General features: G+C 40.0%; 1 protein-coding gene across 2 annotated transcripts in view; it reads right to left on the minus strand.

Moving 5' to 3' along the window:
- Nucleotides 1-16,223, minus strand: part of Slc30a7 (solute carrier family 30 member 7) — a 92,423-nt gene that overhangs the window by 72,139 nt on the left and 4,061 nt on the right. For both annotated transcript variants that reach the window (XM_037207036.1, XM_028890149.2), the window contains exons 3-6: nucleotides 8,181-8,294; nucleotides 5,122-5,209; nucleotides 4,374-4,500; nucleotides 1,250-1,411 (exon numbers count right to left, since the gene is read on the minus strand). In XM_037207036.1, the coding sequence (XP_037062931.1) occupies nucleotides 1,250-1,411; nucleotides 4,374-4,500; nucleotides 5,122-5,209; nucleotides 8,181-8,294 (491 nt within the window). The remainder of the gene's footprint in view (nucleotides 1-1,249; nucleotides 1,412-4,373; nucleotides 4,501-5,121; nucleotides 5,210-8,180; nucleotides 8,295-16,223) is intronic.

A 16,223-nucleotide genomic window follows, 5' to 3' on the forward strand; every position in this document is an offset into this window, starting at 1 on the left:
CCCAGAGCCCAAGATCTAGGTGTACTTCCATTCACTGCACCACGATATGCCACACTCAAGATAGGGGAGCAAGCTCAACGTGCGCGGCGCAGGAACGGGGCACCCTTCTTCTAAAGAGAAAGCTGCAAAGCTTCAGGACACCAGGGACAAATTCGGAAGACAGGTGACGTGAGTAAAACACAATGATAACCAGCAGCTGCCATGTCTACGAGGAAGCTGAAGGAGGCAAACTCGGAGAAACAGAGAAGAGGTTCTGAGACGGGGAAGAACTGTCGAAGGGCACAAGGCTAAGCCATGCTATCTATGCAGAAGGCCCAGAGAGCTGTACAACATGGAGCAGTTATAGCCAACACTGGCCGGCACACTCCCAACTGTCAGGAGGATAGAGCTCATGCTGCGCTCTCATCTAAATAATGCGTCAATAATGAATGAATAAATAATAACAGGTAGGAGGAAGAGCTTGCTAGTGATGTCTATAGCTTAAACTGAGGTAATGGTTCCACAAAGGTAAACTAGTCCCTGAGATCAAGGCATAAACACTGAACGTGCACAGCATTTTGTTTGCCAATCATATTTCAATAAGGTATTTTGAAAATTGGAAGACTGCAAAACTGGGCCTTGGAATGTTCAATCTTCAAGGCTCTTCTCACTTTTTTCATATCTAAAGCTTTAGTATTTTGTCCATATGGCCAGTGCTGGTAAACATCTAAGTGCATGCTTTATTTAAGACGTAGGCAGATTGTGTTACCTAAGCAGTTCCTACTAATCTATACTCACAACTCGTGAATAAGTGATCTGAAATAAAATACGTTGATAAATACGTTATAACTTAGTATCTAATGTTATAACATAAAGATTTCTAAAGGAACATGGAACATTAGACAGCATAAACAGTTATAATAAAAATTGAAAAATCTCTAGTGTTTTCATAACATTATATACTAAAGGCCTTGTCAGACTTAAAACAATCATAGTTTTCATTTGCTAAACGTCAACTGTTTTCCACTCACACATCAAAAGACTAGTATTTTATTATTATAGTCACTGAAAAACAAAGCAAACAATTAAATCCACCGCCTCACTTTCATGTTACAGTACAACAAACAGAAACTAACGCTGGAAACCATTTAAACAGACTCATGAGAGGCCACGTGTCCTTTCAACAGGCCATTCCAGCCAGGAAAAGACACCTCGCACATCTTGTTTGTTTGGAAGGCTGGCCCTCTGCAGGTGCTCTGGCTGCACTCACCGTGAGAATGGAAGTGCCCGTGTCCATGCGCATGCCCGTGTCCATGCGCGTGATCATGGCTGTGTGCAGCTCCATGTTTGGCTTCGTGACTATGGCAATGATCTTCATGGCCATGGCTGTGATCTAGAGCACCATTAAAGAGGGAATGACTGTGTCCATGGCCTAGAAAACAAACAATATTTGAACAGAAGACGTGTAAGAATGCACAACTGATTACAATAATACTGATTAGAAGAATCCTGTCTCCAGATTCAAGTCAGGAAACACTTGCTTCTAATAACTACTGCCAACATGCTCAAGCAGTCCTGAGTTCTACTATGGAGCACAAGAATAAACTCTGAAGGCCAGAAAATGCAAATCCTGCAGGATCTCCAGGAGACCTGCAAATCTAGATGTGATCTCAAGCTGACTCAGGGTCTAAGCTGAACTCCCACAATACACACAAGCATGTACACACCTATGTGGCCTGATTTCTTGCCTACAATCTGCTTCACGGGGATGCTTCTGGAACAAAAGGTGGAAGAAGAAAGGTTGGAACAACCAAGCTGGCAAGCAAACAGAATGCTGGCTGCTCCTCCACATGCCGAATACCCACTTTGTCAATATATGTGCCATGGTGTACGCATGCACGCAAGCACCAAATAAATAAATAATCTAAAAGTGAAACAAAAGAAAGAAATCCTAGTGGCCAAAAGGCAGTGGATGGATATGGAAATGGTAGTGGTAGGATGCAGAACTAAAAAATTCTATAATCTACAGACTCCCTTAAAAATAAAGGAGAAATTAAGGCAATCCAGATGAACAAAAGACTGTCCCCTCAAAATATTAAAGGGCCTTCAGGTTAAATCAAAGGACATAAAAGAGTAGTTCAAACCCACACAAAGAAGAATAAACTACAAAGGTAAGTACAAAGGCAGAGTTGTGTTTGCAACTCTGTCTGAAGAGAGCGCACAAATCAGTCAGTGCGAAACTATATTGATGGGTTCCACCCATGCATCTCAATAATAAAGAAGGAAGAAGAAACAAGCGTACCGGGGACAGAGGCTTTGTGGATTACTGGTTTAACCTACTAAGCATCTCAAGTAGATGCTGTTGTCCCCAGGACAATCACTGAAAGTTTTCTTAGGAAAATGACTGGAAAAAATGCTTATTCTTCCTAAGTGGGAAATATCTCAGAGAACAAAGAATAAACAGATGGACAAACAGACTGGGTAACAAGAAACCATCAAACCAAACTGAAAGCATTAATACAGAGGATTTGGTGTTCATGCCCTGGAGTAGGAAATCCTTGAAACAGAGAAGGAACTACACATAAAAAAATGTAAAACAAAAATCAGACTATGCTGTACTTTCATTTCTGTTGCTGTGACAAAATACTCTGAAAAAGTAAAAGCAATTATGGAGAGAAAAGGATTTATTTCAGTTTGCACTTCTAGGTTTCAGTCAAGATGTAACTTCAAACAGCTACTCACTCATATGACATTCACAATCAAGCTCACTTGCCTGCTGCTAAGCTCAATTTCAGGACCCTTGCCTCGGGAATGGTGCCGCCACATCAGTTAACAACTACATTGGGACAGTCCCCCACCAGGCATGCCCACAGGCCAACCTAATGTACAAAACCCTTCATTGAGACTCTTCCCAGAAGACTACAGGTTGTGTAGGTGACAATTAACACCAGCCACCACAGAATGCATACAAATTAATCTCTATATGAAAACTTAAATACAAGCATCAACTGGGAAAAGATATCTACAACACATAAAACAAAGGAAAGCAGCAATACTTTAAGTAATACTGTAACTTATAAACAAGTGGAAAAAAAACAATAAAGAAGCAATTATACTCTAAGAACACACCAGCAGAATGTTCAACTGCACTACTAGCAAGAGACAAGAAACAATTAGAAGCTACCTTTATCAAAGGTGAGCAAAACTACGTGAATCTGTAATATTAAAGGTTGATGTGGGCTGGGGAGAAAATGAATACATTTATTTTTGGAAGTGAATGTGAATAACAGTCATTGTGGAAGGCAATGTGAAAAAAAGTGTATCTAGTAAAAATAACGTGATTTATACTAAGAGCAATTTGTATGAATTACATAGTAAAAAAAAAAAAAAAAAAAAAAAAAAAAAAAAAAAAAAAAAATATATATATATTTATGAATTCTACGTATACATTAACACACTGAATTAAAAGGACTGTCTGAAGTGACGGAAATGTTCTAGATCTGAACTGTGCAACATGGCAGCTTCATATGCTTTCTTGTTCCCTCTGGTTTTTGTTGTGTTTTTGTTTGGGGGCATATATATTTTTTAGTTGATTTTTTTTTTCTTTTTCTTTTTGGCTTTTATTTTCTTTGTGGTCGAGACAGGGTCTCTCACTATGTACCCTAGATAGCCTGGAATTCACTATGCAGAACAGGTAAGCCTGAAGCTAGCATTAATCCTCCTGCCTCTGTCTCCCAAGTGCTGGGATTGCAGCAGGCAAGCACCACCGGGCCTGGCTTCAGACCATGGAGTTTTCTGTGAGTTCATTACAATAAAGTGATTTCATAAATTAATAAAAAAAATGCAAGGTAGTTTTTTCTACCAATGGAAGAATCTTTAAAATGCATTATACGGTAAATTACAGGTACACACACATTTTAGTAACTAGACTTGTGGTTTTCTGATACCTGTTTTTTAATATGAGTAAATATTACATAAAGCAGACGAGTTCCAGAAGTCTGGAGAGATCCATACCAATACCATAACGTGCGTAACAACTCTGAAAGGCCCTGGGACAGAGGGCCATGGAGAAGTAAAAGGGAAAGTCTAGGAAGACATTTCTGAGTATCTAGATGTCATACTTTTGTAACTTTAAAGTGACTAATTTTCTAAAGTATTTAACAACAGAACCATGCAAAAAAGAAAAAGAAAAAAGGGGGGGGATTGCAAGGATATCTGCCCCCCAGTCTGAAGACTGAACTCAAGTCTCAGAACTCGGTGGACAGAGAGAACCAAATCTCCCAAGTTGTTCTCTGACCTACACACACACACACACACACACACACACACACACACACACACACACTCAAATCAATGTCAAAAAATGAAGAAACAAATAGTTCTAACCATCATACCAGAGCCATGAGAATGTCCATGACCTCCATGATTGAACACAAATATTCCTACTAGGTTTACCACAAATCCGAGAATTGAGACAAGCAGCAGCCTCTCATGGTGCACATCTGGAGGAGCCAATGCTCTCTAGAAAACACACAATACAAAGAGACGGCGTTGATATAACTCCTGATTGCAACTGGTGGCAACAGAATGCAATATGAAAATTTTTAGCCATTTTCAGAAGTAAAAGTGTTCAAACTACCTGCCCAAAGTTGAGACAGCTGAAGCTAGTATTCACATATTGCAGACAAAGTAACAATTCCTGTTTCTAAATAAATGTAAGTATGTGCAATGACATTTGCTTCCAAACCTGTTCCTCCTGCTCTCTGTAAGTTTACTAATCTTCACATTTTCCTTGTACTTTTAGAAAATGTACACCACGTATTAAATGCTCACTAACAAAACTCACAGGCTCTAGATGTTTTAAGACAGTTCCTAGAGGACTTCATTACCCAGACTGCACCTCTACTTCTCCGTGGCAACACCTCGTGCAGTTTATAGAGCACTACCATCTTGCTGTTTTCCATCAAGATGTTTCACACATACATAATTTTCCACTATTTCATAAGCTGTCTCGTACATGCATAATGTTTTCTCTACTCCAAGACAAACCTCAATGAATGATAGTTGAAAAGATCTCTATTACATCTTTAAAACATTTTCATTAACAAGTCATTTCCTGACTCTAATGATTATCTACCATACCTCAACTCCTTCTGAGAAAATAAAGAAAGCAGTGAAGATCAGAAACAGCCCATTGACAAAGCCAGCCAGAACTTCCGCTCTAACATACCTAAGGAAGAACAAGGCAAACAGAGAATTATACTTCTTAAACTCCAAAGGAATGTACATGTTTCAGAGACTGTAAACCATATTACATGATTTTTAAGTGCCAGTAAAGTCTTTATATTTACAGGATACATTTCATATAATACTGTAAAACGGATGAGGAAATTAATTGCTATGAATTGTATTTAATAGTGAATGCCATAAAACACACACTTACAGAGGCAAAACACCTCCTGATAGTAAGTGGACTGAGAAAGCTGCAGAAGTGGGAATCTTAAACTGCCACTGTAGAAAGGATAAGACCAGGCAAGTGGACACAGAAGGAAGAAGGGTCCAAACAAAGGAAGAGAAGATGTCTAGGAAATTGGGTTTTTACTGCAGTTATTTCTCCTTTCCTTCCCTATTCTGCTTTGTACCTTATGGCTATGAAATCTTCAGAAAATGGAGCTCTGATCTCACGTAAAGTTAAAGTATCCCTGCGTTATGTCAGAGACAACTTGAGATTTATGTTCGTTATCTTTTTCTAAACTAATATATTCAGCCTAAACTTTTAGCTATTTATTTTTAGAATAACTCTATCTTCACATCACTCTATGAAACCACTTTTCAATGCCCATACCTTGTCTCTGGGCTTCCAAATTCTTCTGCTTTCTACTTAGGTGAAGACTGGGAAAGAGCTCATCTTTCTACAAGGCATGTTTGACCTAAAGCCATGGAAATAACTGTAACTCAAAGTGTGTCCACGGCACCTAGTCCTTCATCAACATCGCAAAGCATCAACATCAAAACTGTTCTTTCAGACACTGCGTGGTGGCATGCACCTGCAAACCCAGCCCACAGGCTGGCCCAGGAGGATTACAGTTCTAGGCCAAGTCAGACTATATAAGGAGCATGTCTTTAAGAAAAAATGCTTCTGCTAGCTTTTTACGTCAACTTCTAAACACAATTTTTGTTATAAAAAGATTTTTTAAATAAATAGAAAATTTTCTTTTCTCGTTACGTAGAGGCCCTCTCAGGATGCCCTGAAACTCACTATGGAGCTTCTGAGGGCTTGAAATTATTTCCAAGTTCAGGGGGTACAGACATGTGCTGAACAAACTCTTTACAGGTCCTCTATTCAGTTATGTTTGAATTCATCCTATCAAGTAGATCGAACATAATATGAATTTTACACGCCATTTTCAAATATATATATATATGTATACACATATATACATATATATATATGTAAATTAAATTCATGTCTAAGCATGTACATTTTGGGGAAAAAGTTACTAAATTCAAGTAACACACAGCCAGTTTTCTATAACTTTTTTTTTTTGTTTTTTTTTGTTTTGTTTTGTTTTTCAAGACAGGGTTTCTCTGTGTAGCTTTGCATCTTTCCTGGATCTCATCTGTAGACCAGGCTGGCCTCGAACTCACAGAGATCCGCCTGGCTCTGCCTCCGAGTGCTGGGATTAAAGGCGTGTGCCACCACTGCCCAGCTCAGTTTTCTATAATTTAGACTTAAAAGGGACTTAATTACTAAATCAGCAGGATGACTGTCCAAAACAAAGGTCATTTTCTTTTAATCTCCCCCTCTAGTCCCATAGCTAATGCTGGATAGAAAAAAGCCTTTACCTTAGCTCACTGAATTTCAAGATCAAAGGCAAGACATTTTTTAAGCATCTTTTGGTTCCTAATTTCTAGCTCAGTAGATAAGTTTCACGCATTCTGATAAACTGCTGGATTAGTTTGTTATATTACTTCATTTAAAATGAAGAAAAGAAGGAAAACTAGACAAATGATCACAGATGATTATGTTCATCTGAACAGAGTGAGTCTTAGAGTTCAAACATGTCATTCGTGAAAGCAGAACTGCCTGAGCACGTCTCATGTGCCAATTAGCCAAGGCAAGAGGAGGGTCAAGAGCAAGTATAGACTGAGAAGGTGTGGAGGAAAGAGGCTGAGAGGGGGTGGGGAGAGGGCGGGGAAAGAGGGAGAGTCAAGGGAAGACAGGCATGAGGGTATGAGGATGTAAGCAAAAGTGAGCAAGAGCCAGGGCGGGGGAGGACAGGAGAGTCAGGAGATGAGCAAGAGGAAAGAGGAAGTGCGGCTGAAGAGCCGGGGTGAGGAAGCACAGGATGAAGCAGGGATAAATGAGGAAGGAGTTAGCAGGCACAGGAGAGTGGAAAAGGGGGTTAGTCCTCATCTGCTTGATCATGAACAGAATTATCCTAGGAAATGGTCGATGAGCTCAAAACAGGAAACATCAGAAGCTTGAATCAAATAATGAAAAACGCCATGGCTTCCCCAGTCAGTGGGGGCAGGAAGCCAATTCTGCCTCTAATCTGGTTCATCAAAGGTCTGTGCATAGTATGTGGCTGAGTGTACAAATCAGGGGAGACAGAAATCACCATGCATAAGAGCAAAGCCAAAAAGATGAATAAGACCGTGTTACAAAATACTTTTAAATAAATGAAAATAAATGACAACAAAGTATCTCTTCAGTTAAAAAAAAAAAAGAAAGAAAGAAAGAAAAGAAATATGATCAGTTTCACGTGATTTTTTTTTTTTTTTTTTTTTTTTTTGTCAAAAATAGGCTGAGGAAATACTTATATAGCAACAATATATCTCCTAGATTCTTTTGGTAAAACTAAGGGCTTATCCACCAAACAAAGGATTCTGTACAGAAATAAAGTTACATTATAGATTCAGACCATATACTTAAAAACTTATTTCTATTATTTTGAGATTGGAATATAATTACATCACTTCCCCATCTCTTTCCTTCCTCCATATACTTTTAAAGCAGACATATCTAATCCAGGAAGTGAAAGGGTCACCCTGAGGGAGGTGAAGAAAGACTAAGAGGCCTGAGGGGTTCGAGGGCTCAAACCACACAAGTAAATTCAACTTGTAAAAGCTCATGGCCTTAAGAGCTGTATATTTTTCTGTGTATCTTGTAGTTCAAGAAAAGGATTTTAAAGTCTTACCCATAAGAGAAAGCATCATTATCTCTCCACTTGGATATAACAGAAGCTGCCAATCCAGCCAATATAGCAGTACTGTCAAAAAACATGTGGAAAGAGTCGGAGATCAAGCCCAGGCTGAAAAAGAAAAAATATAACGGTACATTATAATACAAAACAAACAGTAACACCTGGAACTACCTTCTAAGGTGGCACTGAAATATGACACACAGAAAGATCCTGTTAACTAAAAGCCTAGTGCTGCTAAGAATGGCTAAAACAAAACACAAACAGCCATGTGCTGCGGCAGGACAGAAGTTGCTCACTGTCTGGTCACAAATGAAGGTCAACTGCTGTTAAGATAGGAAGGGCAGAAAAAACACTGCCGCTGGGGAGAGGCTCCTATCCAGAGGCAAAGAAGTCTGCTATCATTATTATGTTCAAGATGTATTTGTTTTATTTTATGTGTATGACTGCCTGCCTGCATGGATGGATGTGTACCACATGTGTGCCTGACGCCCAAAGGCCAGAAGAGAGTGTCAGATGCCTAGATCTAGAGTTATAGACAGCTCTAAGCTGCTACAGAGATGCTGATAATTGAACCCAGGTCCTCTGCAAGAGCAAGTGCAGTTAACCTCAGAGTCATCTTCTCAGCCCCAAGTCTGTCATCAACTGTCCTGCTCCCAGCTCTTGTCTCTCGGGTGTGGAAGGAAGACAGGATAGGAGGAGGAAATGTAGGAATGTGAAGAACACTCTTCCTACGACACCAGTGATGCCTCTCCACACTATGATACAATGAGAAGGTCCTTCCACCAGATGCCAGAACTTTCATATTGGACTTCACCACCTCCAGAACCATGAGTTTAGCAAACGTCCATTCTTTATTTAAAAAGCGAGAGAGAGAGAGAGAGAGAGAGAGAGAGAGAGAGAGAGAGAGAGAGACAGAGAGAGACAGAGAGAGACAGAGAGAGAACAAAGGAATGAACTCTGACACTCGGGGTACCAGGACTGCCTGAGTCTACAGCTGTGGCAGAAACTCACCACCATGTCTTCACCAAGCCTGTGACATGGCAACAGGGATCTACCAAGATCAGAGAGATATGGCTGTGGTGAAGGACACTTGCTACAAGCTGAGCCAAGTTCCAGTATCATTAAGAACCCTCTAGTACTTTAATACTCTAAATTTTACACTAAACACAGGACAGGAGAAACCACCAGAAAACCATAACTGTCATTTAGTGAAATTAACCAGCAAAAACAAATCCCCAAACTAATACCTAGACGAACAACTGATCACATTGGCTTCCAAGCCCTACCACCGTACCCGTCCAGAAGGAACACTGCTGGGGAAATACTGGAAAGGACAAAATGAGGAGCATTATCAAAGACTCTCTGTCAAGAACTAAAGCAAGCAACAGAATCAGAACCAGAAATGGCCCAGATGTTAGAAGTGTCAGAGAACTTTAAAATAACTTGATGATTAGGAGCTGGAAGATGGTTCAGCAGTTAAAAACACCAGATTAAGTCTTTAGCACCCTCACAGTGGCTCACAACTGCCTGTAACTCCAGTTCTGGCCTCTATGGCCACCTGACATGCATGTGGTACATAGACATACATTCAGGCAAAACACAAATACAAATACAAAAATAATTAATATGTTAAACAATATGGTGTGGAGCATTCATGAAACATTCATGAACAAATGGAGAATTTCCACAGACAGAAATTTCACATAAAGGAATCAAATGAAGTAGTTGAGGATTTTCCAAAATTCCTGAAAGGCAATCACAATCCAGGATAATTAGTGAGTACACACAGGGGAAGGGGGACCAGCCAATCACAATCCAGGATAATTAGTGAGTACACACAGGGGAAGGGAACCAGTCAATCACAATCCAGGATAATTAGTGAGTACCCACAGGGGAAGGGAACCAGTCAATCACAATCCAGGATAATTAGTGAGTACACACAGGGGAAGGGAACCAGCCAATCACAATCCAGGATAATTAGTGAGTACACACAGGGGAAGGGGGACCCTCACACTTCACACAGAACACCAAAGAGAAAGGGAAAAGGACAAGAGTCATAGATTATCCTTACTGGAAATGATTCAAGTCAGAACATAATATGGCACCATGTTCAAAGAACATATAAGGAAGAAGTTTGCTTGCCTCTACTATCTTCAAGGAAAACTAAGACTTTTTTTTTTTAAAGGGAAAAATTACCAAAACTGAAAATTTATTCTTTGAAAAGATCAAGGAAATTCGCAACCTTTGTATCAACTGATCTATAGAAAAGATATAAGCACCAGGCGTGAGTCTGTAATCCCAGAACTCAGAAGCTGAGGAGCAGTTGAAGGCAGCTGGGCTACACAAGCGGGAGTCTTTGTCAAAAACAAAACAAACAAACAAACAAACAAAAAAACAATGACAAAAAAACATTCCTGTTACTAAAAGTCAGGAATAAAGAGGGCTACTGTTGACTGGAAAGAACTGAAATGAGTACTAAGGAAAGATTACCAACCATATGTCAACAAGCTATCTAAAAACAAGTACCAAGAGGCAACCAATCTCACAAAGCTCTCTGCAAATTGATAACCTGAAGCCTATGGTGAGAAAACTGACTTGGCTGTTTTGAAATTTCCAGCAACAACCACCTCCAATGATACATCCCATGCTGATTCACTAGCTAATTCTCAAGCACTCAAAACATAATTAATACAGATCTTCCACAAACACTTGGGAAAAAAACAGAAGAGAATAAATACTTCCCTAGGATAAGACCAGTGTTACTTTAAGACTAAAGTCAGATGAACCATTATGAGAAAAAAAACTGTGTAGCAGTATTTCTTGTAAAAATGAATCCAAAATCCCTCAACAATCAGACCCAGTGTCTGTTCAAGAGTAAACATACCACTTCAAGAGTAAACATACCCGACCAACTGTGACTAAGTCCAAAAATGCAAGGATGGTTCACTATATCAAAATCAATCATTGTAATCATACTAATAAAGGACAAAAAAATTCCAACAGATGAAAAACATTGCATAAAATATAACATCCCTGGTAATAAAACACACAATAAATTTAAAATACAAGGAATTTCTTCAACCTTATGCATGGTAGCTACAAAAATATGTAGCTGATATCATACATAAATGGTGAAATTAACTGGCTAATTAATAGTGAAAGGCTGTTTTCCCTCAAAGATCAGGAACATGACAATTATGTCCCTTTTTATTTGTTCTACTTACGATTGTCCTGGAGAGTCTAAACAGGACAATAAGGTAGGAAATGAAATCAAAGCTCCTCAGACAAGGGAAGAACTAAGATTACATATATTTACAGATGCTGTTACATATAGAAAATCTTAAAGAATACCCCAAATCCCTGTTTGAATTAATATATTAACTCAGTAATATTACAGGATAAAAATAAGTATCAAAATAATTTGCATTCCTACATGGTAACAAAGAACACAAGTAAATTAAAATTTTTCCATTTGCAGTAGTACTCAAAAGGAAAATTAACATTTTAAAAGATAGATTTAACAAATTACAAAACTTATACTCTGAAAACTACAAAATACTGAAGAAATTACAGATGGCCTAAATAAGTGGGAAGACTTGGATGTTTATAACTAATGCTTGAGACTGAACCCATGCTTCAGACACACTAAATATATGCCCTCCCACTGAGCTGCACCCACACCCATAAAGCAGTGCTCCGTAGCCTTCATTTTAGAGCTAAGCGAAGCTTCATGGATGTGAGTCGTCTTTGCTCAGGGCCAGTGATGGTCCCGGCACCATTTCAATTTCAGCTCATGTGACGTATGCACAAGGAACCAGAGGACATACTTCCCCAAGGGAGCTCTGTTTTCAATTCATTACCTATCAAGAGAGTGTCACACTCATCTTAAAATTCACATCACAAGAAGCATGGAAGTTGGAGAAACGGCTCAGTAGTTAAAAGCATTTGTTGGCTCTCTCAGTTCCCAGCACCCACACAGTGGTGCATAATCACCCATAACTCAAGTTCCCAGCACCCACACAGTGGTTCATAATCATCCATAACTCAAGTTCTAGGGGATCTGACACCCTCTTTTGACCTCCACCAGGCATGCACATACATACATGCAGACAAAACACTCCTATACATAAAATAAACCTAAAAATGTTTAATTCCTATAAAAAGCAGTGGTTCTTTATAAAGCAATAATGTTCTTGAAGAGGAGGGGCAAAGATAGAGGGTATTTCTCGATTTCAAGAGATGCATTGATCAAAACAGTGCGTGCTGACATTGAGGCAAACAGAGATCAACCGAACCCAATCTAAGGCCCAGAAATAAACCACCACATAAACAGGAGACCGATACATCCACACTTCAACCCAGAGCTTACCGCAGGCCTCACCCCCACCACCATCACCTTGTAGGGAAGTGGCTGTCTCCTCACAAGAGCTCCTCCCACAGCAGCAGGCACAGTGTGGCTCATGAGAGCCACCAGAGCTCAGTCCCAATCCCAAACTCCATGCTGACTCCACCTTGGTGAAAGTAGTCCCATCTTGCCTGGGGAACTGGGTCTCATCCCCCACCTCTCACTTTCACCTCGAGTTTTAACTCTTTACTATCCAACTCTTCCCTGAGTTCCAAGGTTCTGGATCCCAGGAGAGCTCTTTAACATGAGCCTGGGCTGGACTCTCCTTACCTTTAGTCCCCAGAGCCATATCAAGTAGCAAGCCAACACTTCCACTTCATCCTTTTGAACCGCTTTCCTTTCCAAATCAGAGATTAACCCAGAAGGGCCTAGCCTCAGGCCCCTTTGCAGTTACACTTATCTCCTCCTTTATCCAAGCAAGTTTCCTCTGGGCAGCCAACTCCGCCTCAGCTACACATCTCATTAAGTGAACAGGACACCATGATCGCTACTACAGCAATGAGGTGCGCCAGTCCTCACACAGTATGATGCATGTTCGTACCTATCTGTCTGTCTACACATTTAGTAAAACACTGTCATAGGCTGCCTCTCTCCTCAGAACGTGACTTTGTTTAGAGATAGGTGCAGATTTACTTGGTTAGACCATAAATGGGTCCTGACAGGTATTCTTATTTAAAAGGCCCAGGAATTTGGAGGAGGACACATCACAGGAGACCAAGAGATGGTAAGACAGAGATGAGGGGGATGCTTCTACAAGCCAAGGGGCAGTCAAAGATGACCAGCACAGCAGCTGAAGTTACGACAGTGGCATCAAGCAGGTTCTCCCCAGGTCCCTATGGACACCCGGAAGTCAGGTTTATACCTCCCAACCATGAGACAAGAAACTTCTGATGTGCCAGCTACTTAATCTGTAGTACTTTTACAGGAACCCCAGCAAACTTCCCACACCCCCACACACAAATCTGTTTTTTATACATTCAATGGATATAAAACATTGCCTTAAGGGAAATACAAAACAGTAAGTCCTATTGATTGTAGCAATCAAGCTCTTTTTAATACTTATTTACTTATATTTATTTTCATGGTGATGGGGAATCTACCAATGCACTATATTCCCAGGCAGTTTTAGCACTGAATAAAATGTAACCAAACTTGAAAAACTACTTCCTCTTCTGAACTGGAAAAGCACCATGTTCTCTTCCAGCAGATGATATGAAGCCTTTTCCCTGAACCCAGGATCATGATATGAGAGTAACTTAGCTACAGATAAGTAGATAAACACACATGAAAAGCCTCTAGTTCACATTCATTGTGAAAATACTGAATTTCGCTATTCATCTTCAGTGCTAGCAAGTGTTACTCAATATGAATTATTATCTGGACTGTATAGCACAAAGTTCTTTAAAATGTAAAGGTAGGGGCTGGCGAGATGATTCAAGATGGAAAGACACCTGACACCAAATCTAAAGACCTGTGTTCAAGGCCCAGGCCCCACATGGTGGAAAGACAGCTCCAATTCCCACAGGGTATCTGCTGGTCTCCATATGTGCACCAAGACGCGCATGCATGCGCACGCACACACACTGGAAAAATAAAATGTAATAAAAACTTTTGAAAAATGAAAAGTAAGTAAAACATAAAGACAGTATAGATATTACCTAAAATTATGGATTTGCACAACAAATAAAATGTGCTAAGGAAAAACTATTTCATACACTCAGCATACTTGTTTTAGGTTCCTCTTTAAACACTAATTTCTTTTAAAAAGCGTTGCGATACATTTTTCTGTGACTAGTTCTAAAGACACTTGAGAGGGCTGGAGAGATGGCTCAAAGGTTAAGAGCACCGACTGCTCTTCCAGAGGTCCCGAGTTCAATTCCCAGCACCCACATGGTGGCTCACAACCATCTGCAATGAGATCTGGCACCCTCTTCTGTATACATAATAAATAAATAACAATAAAAAAAAGTTTTGGCCGGGCGGTGGTGGCGCACGTCTTTAATCCCAGCACTCCCAGCACTCGGGAGGCAGAGGCAGGCGGATCTCTGTGAGTTCGAGGCCAGCCTGGTCTCCGAAGCGGGTTCCAGGAAAGGTGCAAAGCAACACAGAGAAACCTTGTCTCGAAAAACCAAAAATAAAATAAAATAAAATAAAATAAAGACACTTGAATGAGGGAGATTTTCTGTGGTATAAAGGAGAAATCTTCACACTGAGTAGAACAGAATGTGAACACACCTCCACAAAAGAAACACCTGAAGCCAAGCATGGCTCACACCTGTAGTCTCAGCACTCATGAGCTTGAGGCGAGAGTAACCCCATGAGTCCAGCCTGGGCTACCTAGTGAATACTAAGGCTACCCTAGGCTACAGTGTAAGATCCTGTCCACAAAGAACAGAAAACAAAGAGAGGAGGGAGGGGAAAGTGGAGGGGGAGGGAGGGGAAGGAAAGAAATTCTTGAGAAGGATTTTGTCTAACACTAGGAGTGGTAGCATGTATCTGTAATTCTGGCACGGGGGAGTTTAAGATCAGCTTTTAAAAAAGAAGAAAAAATTATGTTTAAGGTTCACTCGTAAACAACAAAGGCAGGAAGAAAAAGCTATCCATTCTAAGAGATGTAAGATCCTCCCACATCAGCCAAACACTGTGGGTCGTATTTAGAGTCTTCTCTGTATAATGTAATATGAGAAGAATGTATGAAACAAGGAAGGACATATGAGCACTGATGAACTGTTAAGGGCGGCTCTTGTCTTTTAAGGAATCAGCCCTAAGCAGTTAGGAAAGACTGCGTCTTCTATCTCTTTCCGTAGATCCAGCCCTGGGACGTGCCAACAAAACGGGTGAAACAGGCTGTGGTGGTGAAGACGGGTGAGGAGTGCATGGCGTCCATTACACTATTTACACATGCTTAAGATTTTCCATCTAAAACGTTTCTAAAGGTCAACCGGGAACTGAGCTAACAGTGTTGTTAAACATTACTTCACAATTGAAGACAAGGGATCATCATGATTCACAAACCCCTGTCCAGCTGATTTCTATAATGTGGAATAAGAGGGCTAAGTGTACATTTATTATCAAGAAATTAGAAAATTAGGTTGGGGATGAATCGGTCTCAATAACCAAGAAGGAAAGTGATCTAGGATGCTACTGAATTCAACTTCTGCCCTTCACAGGTCACTGACACACACGTGCATGCACACACACATAATCCACACAAACACACCTAAAAAGCACCAAAAGAAAGTTATTAGGATCACGACATGAGTAAAGTTAATAAACTAATGAACTGTAGTTAAATAACGTTCAACTCCATGCCATTCTGTGATCTTTAATGTTCATCAAAATGAAGCACTTATCTGAGTTTTTAAGATGAAAAACAAAAGTACAAGAAGGCAAAGGCTCCACCACAGCCGATGAGTGGTCATACAAGAAGGGAAAGCTTGATATAAGGCAAAAACATTATCAAATTTTAATATCGCAGAAAAATGCATGATTAATGAGAGCACTTTTCACCAAAGAATTACTAAATAAACATCTTCTACACACATAAAAACGGGACCAAATAACCCCCCAATACAGCCATTAGCATTTCTAGAACAAATATTTATCAGAACAGAAAACATCAACCTTTACAG

This window comes from Peromyscus leucopus, chromosome 6, assembly GCF_004664715.2.
Source record: "Peromyscus leucopus breed LL Stock chromosome 6, UCI_PerLeu_2.1, whole genome shotgun sequence".
NCBI lineage: Eukaryota > Metazoa > Chordata > Mammalia > Rodentia > Cricetidae > Peromyscus > Peromyscus leucopus.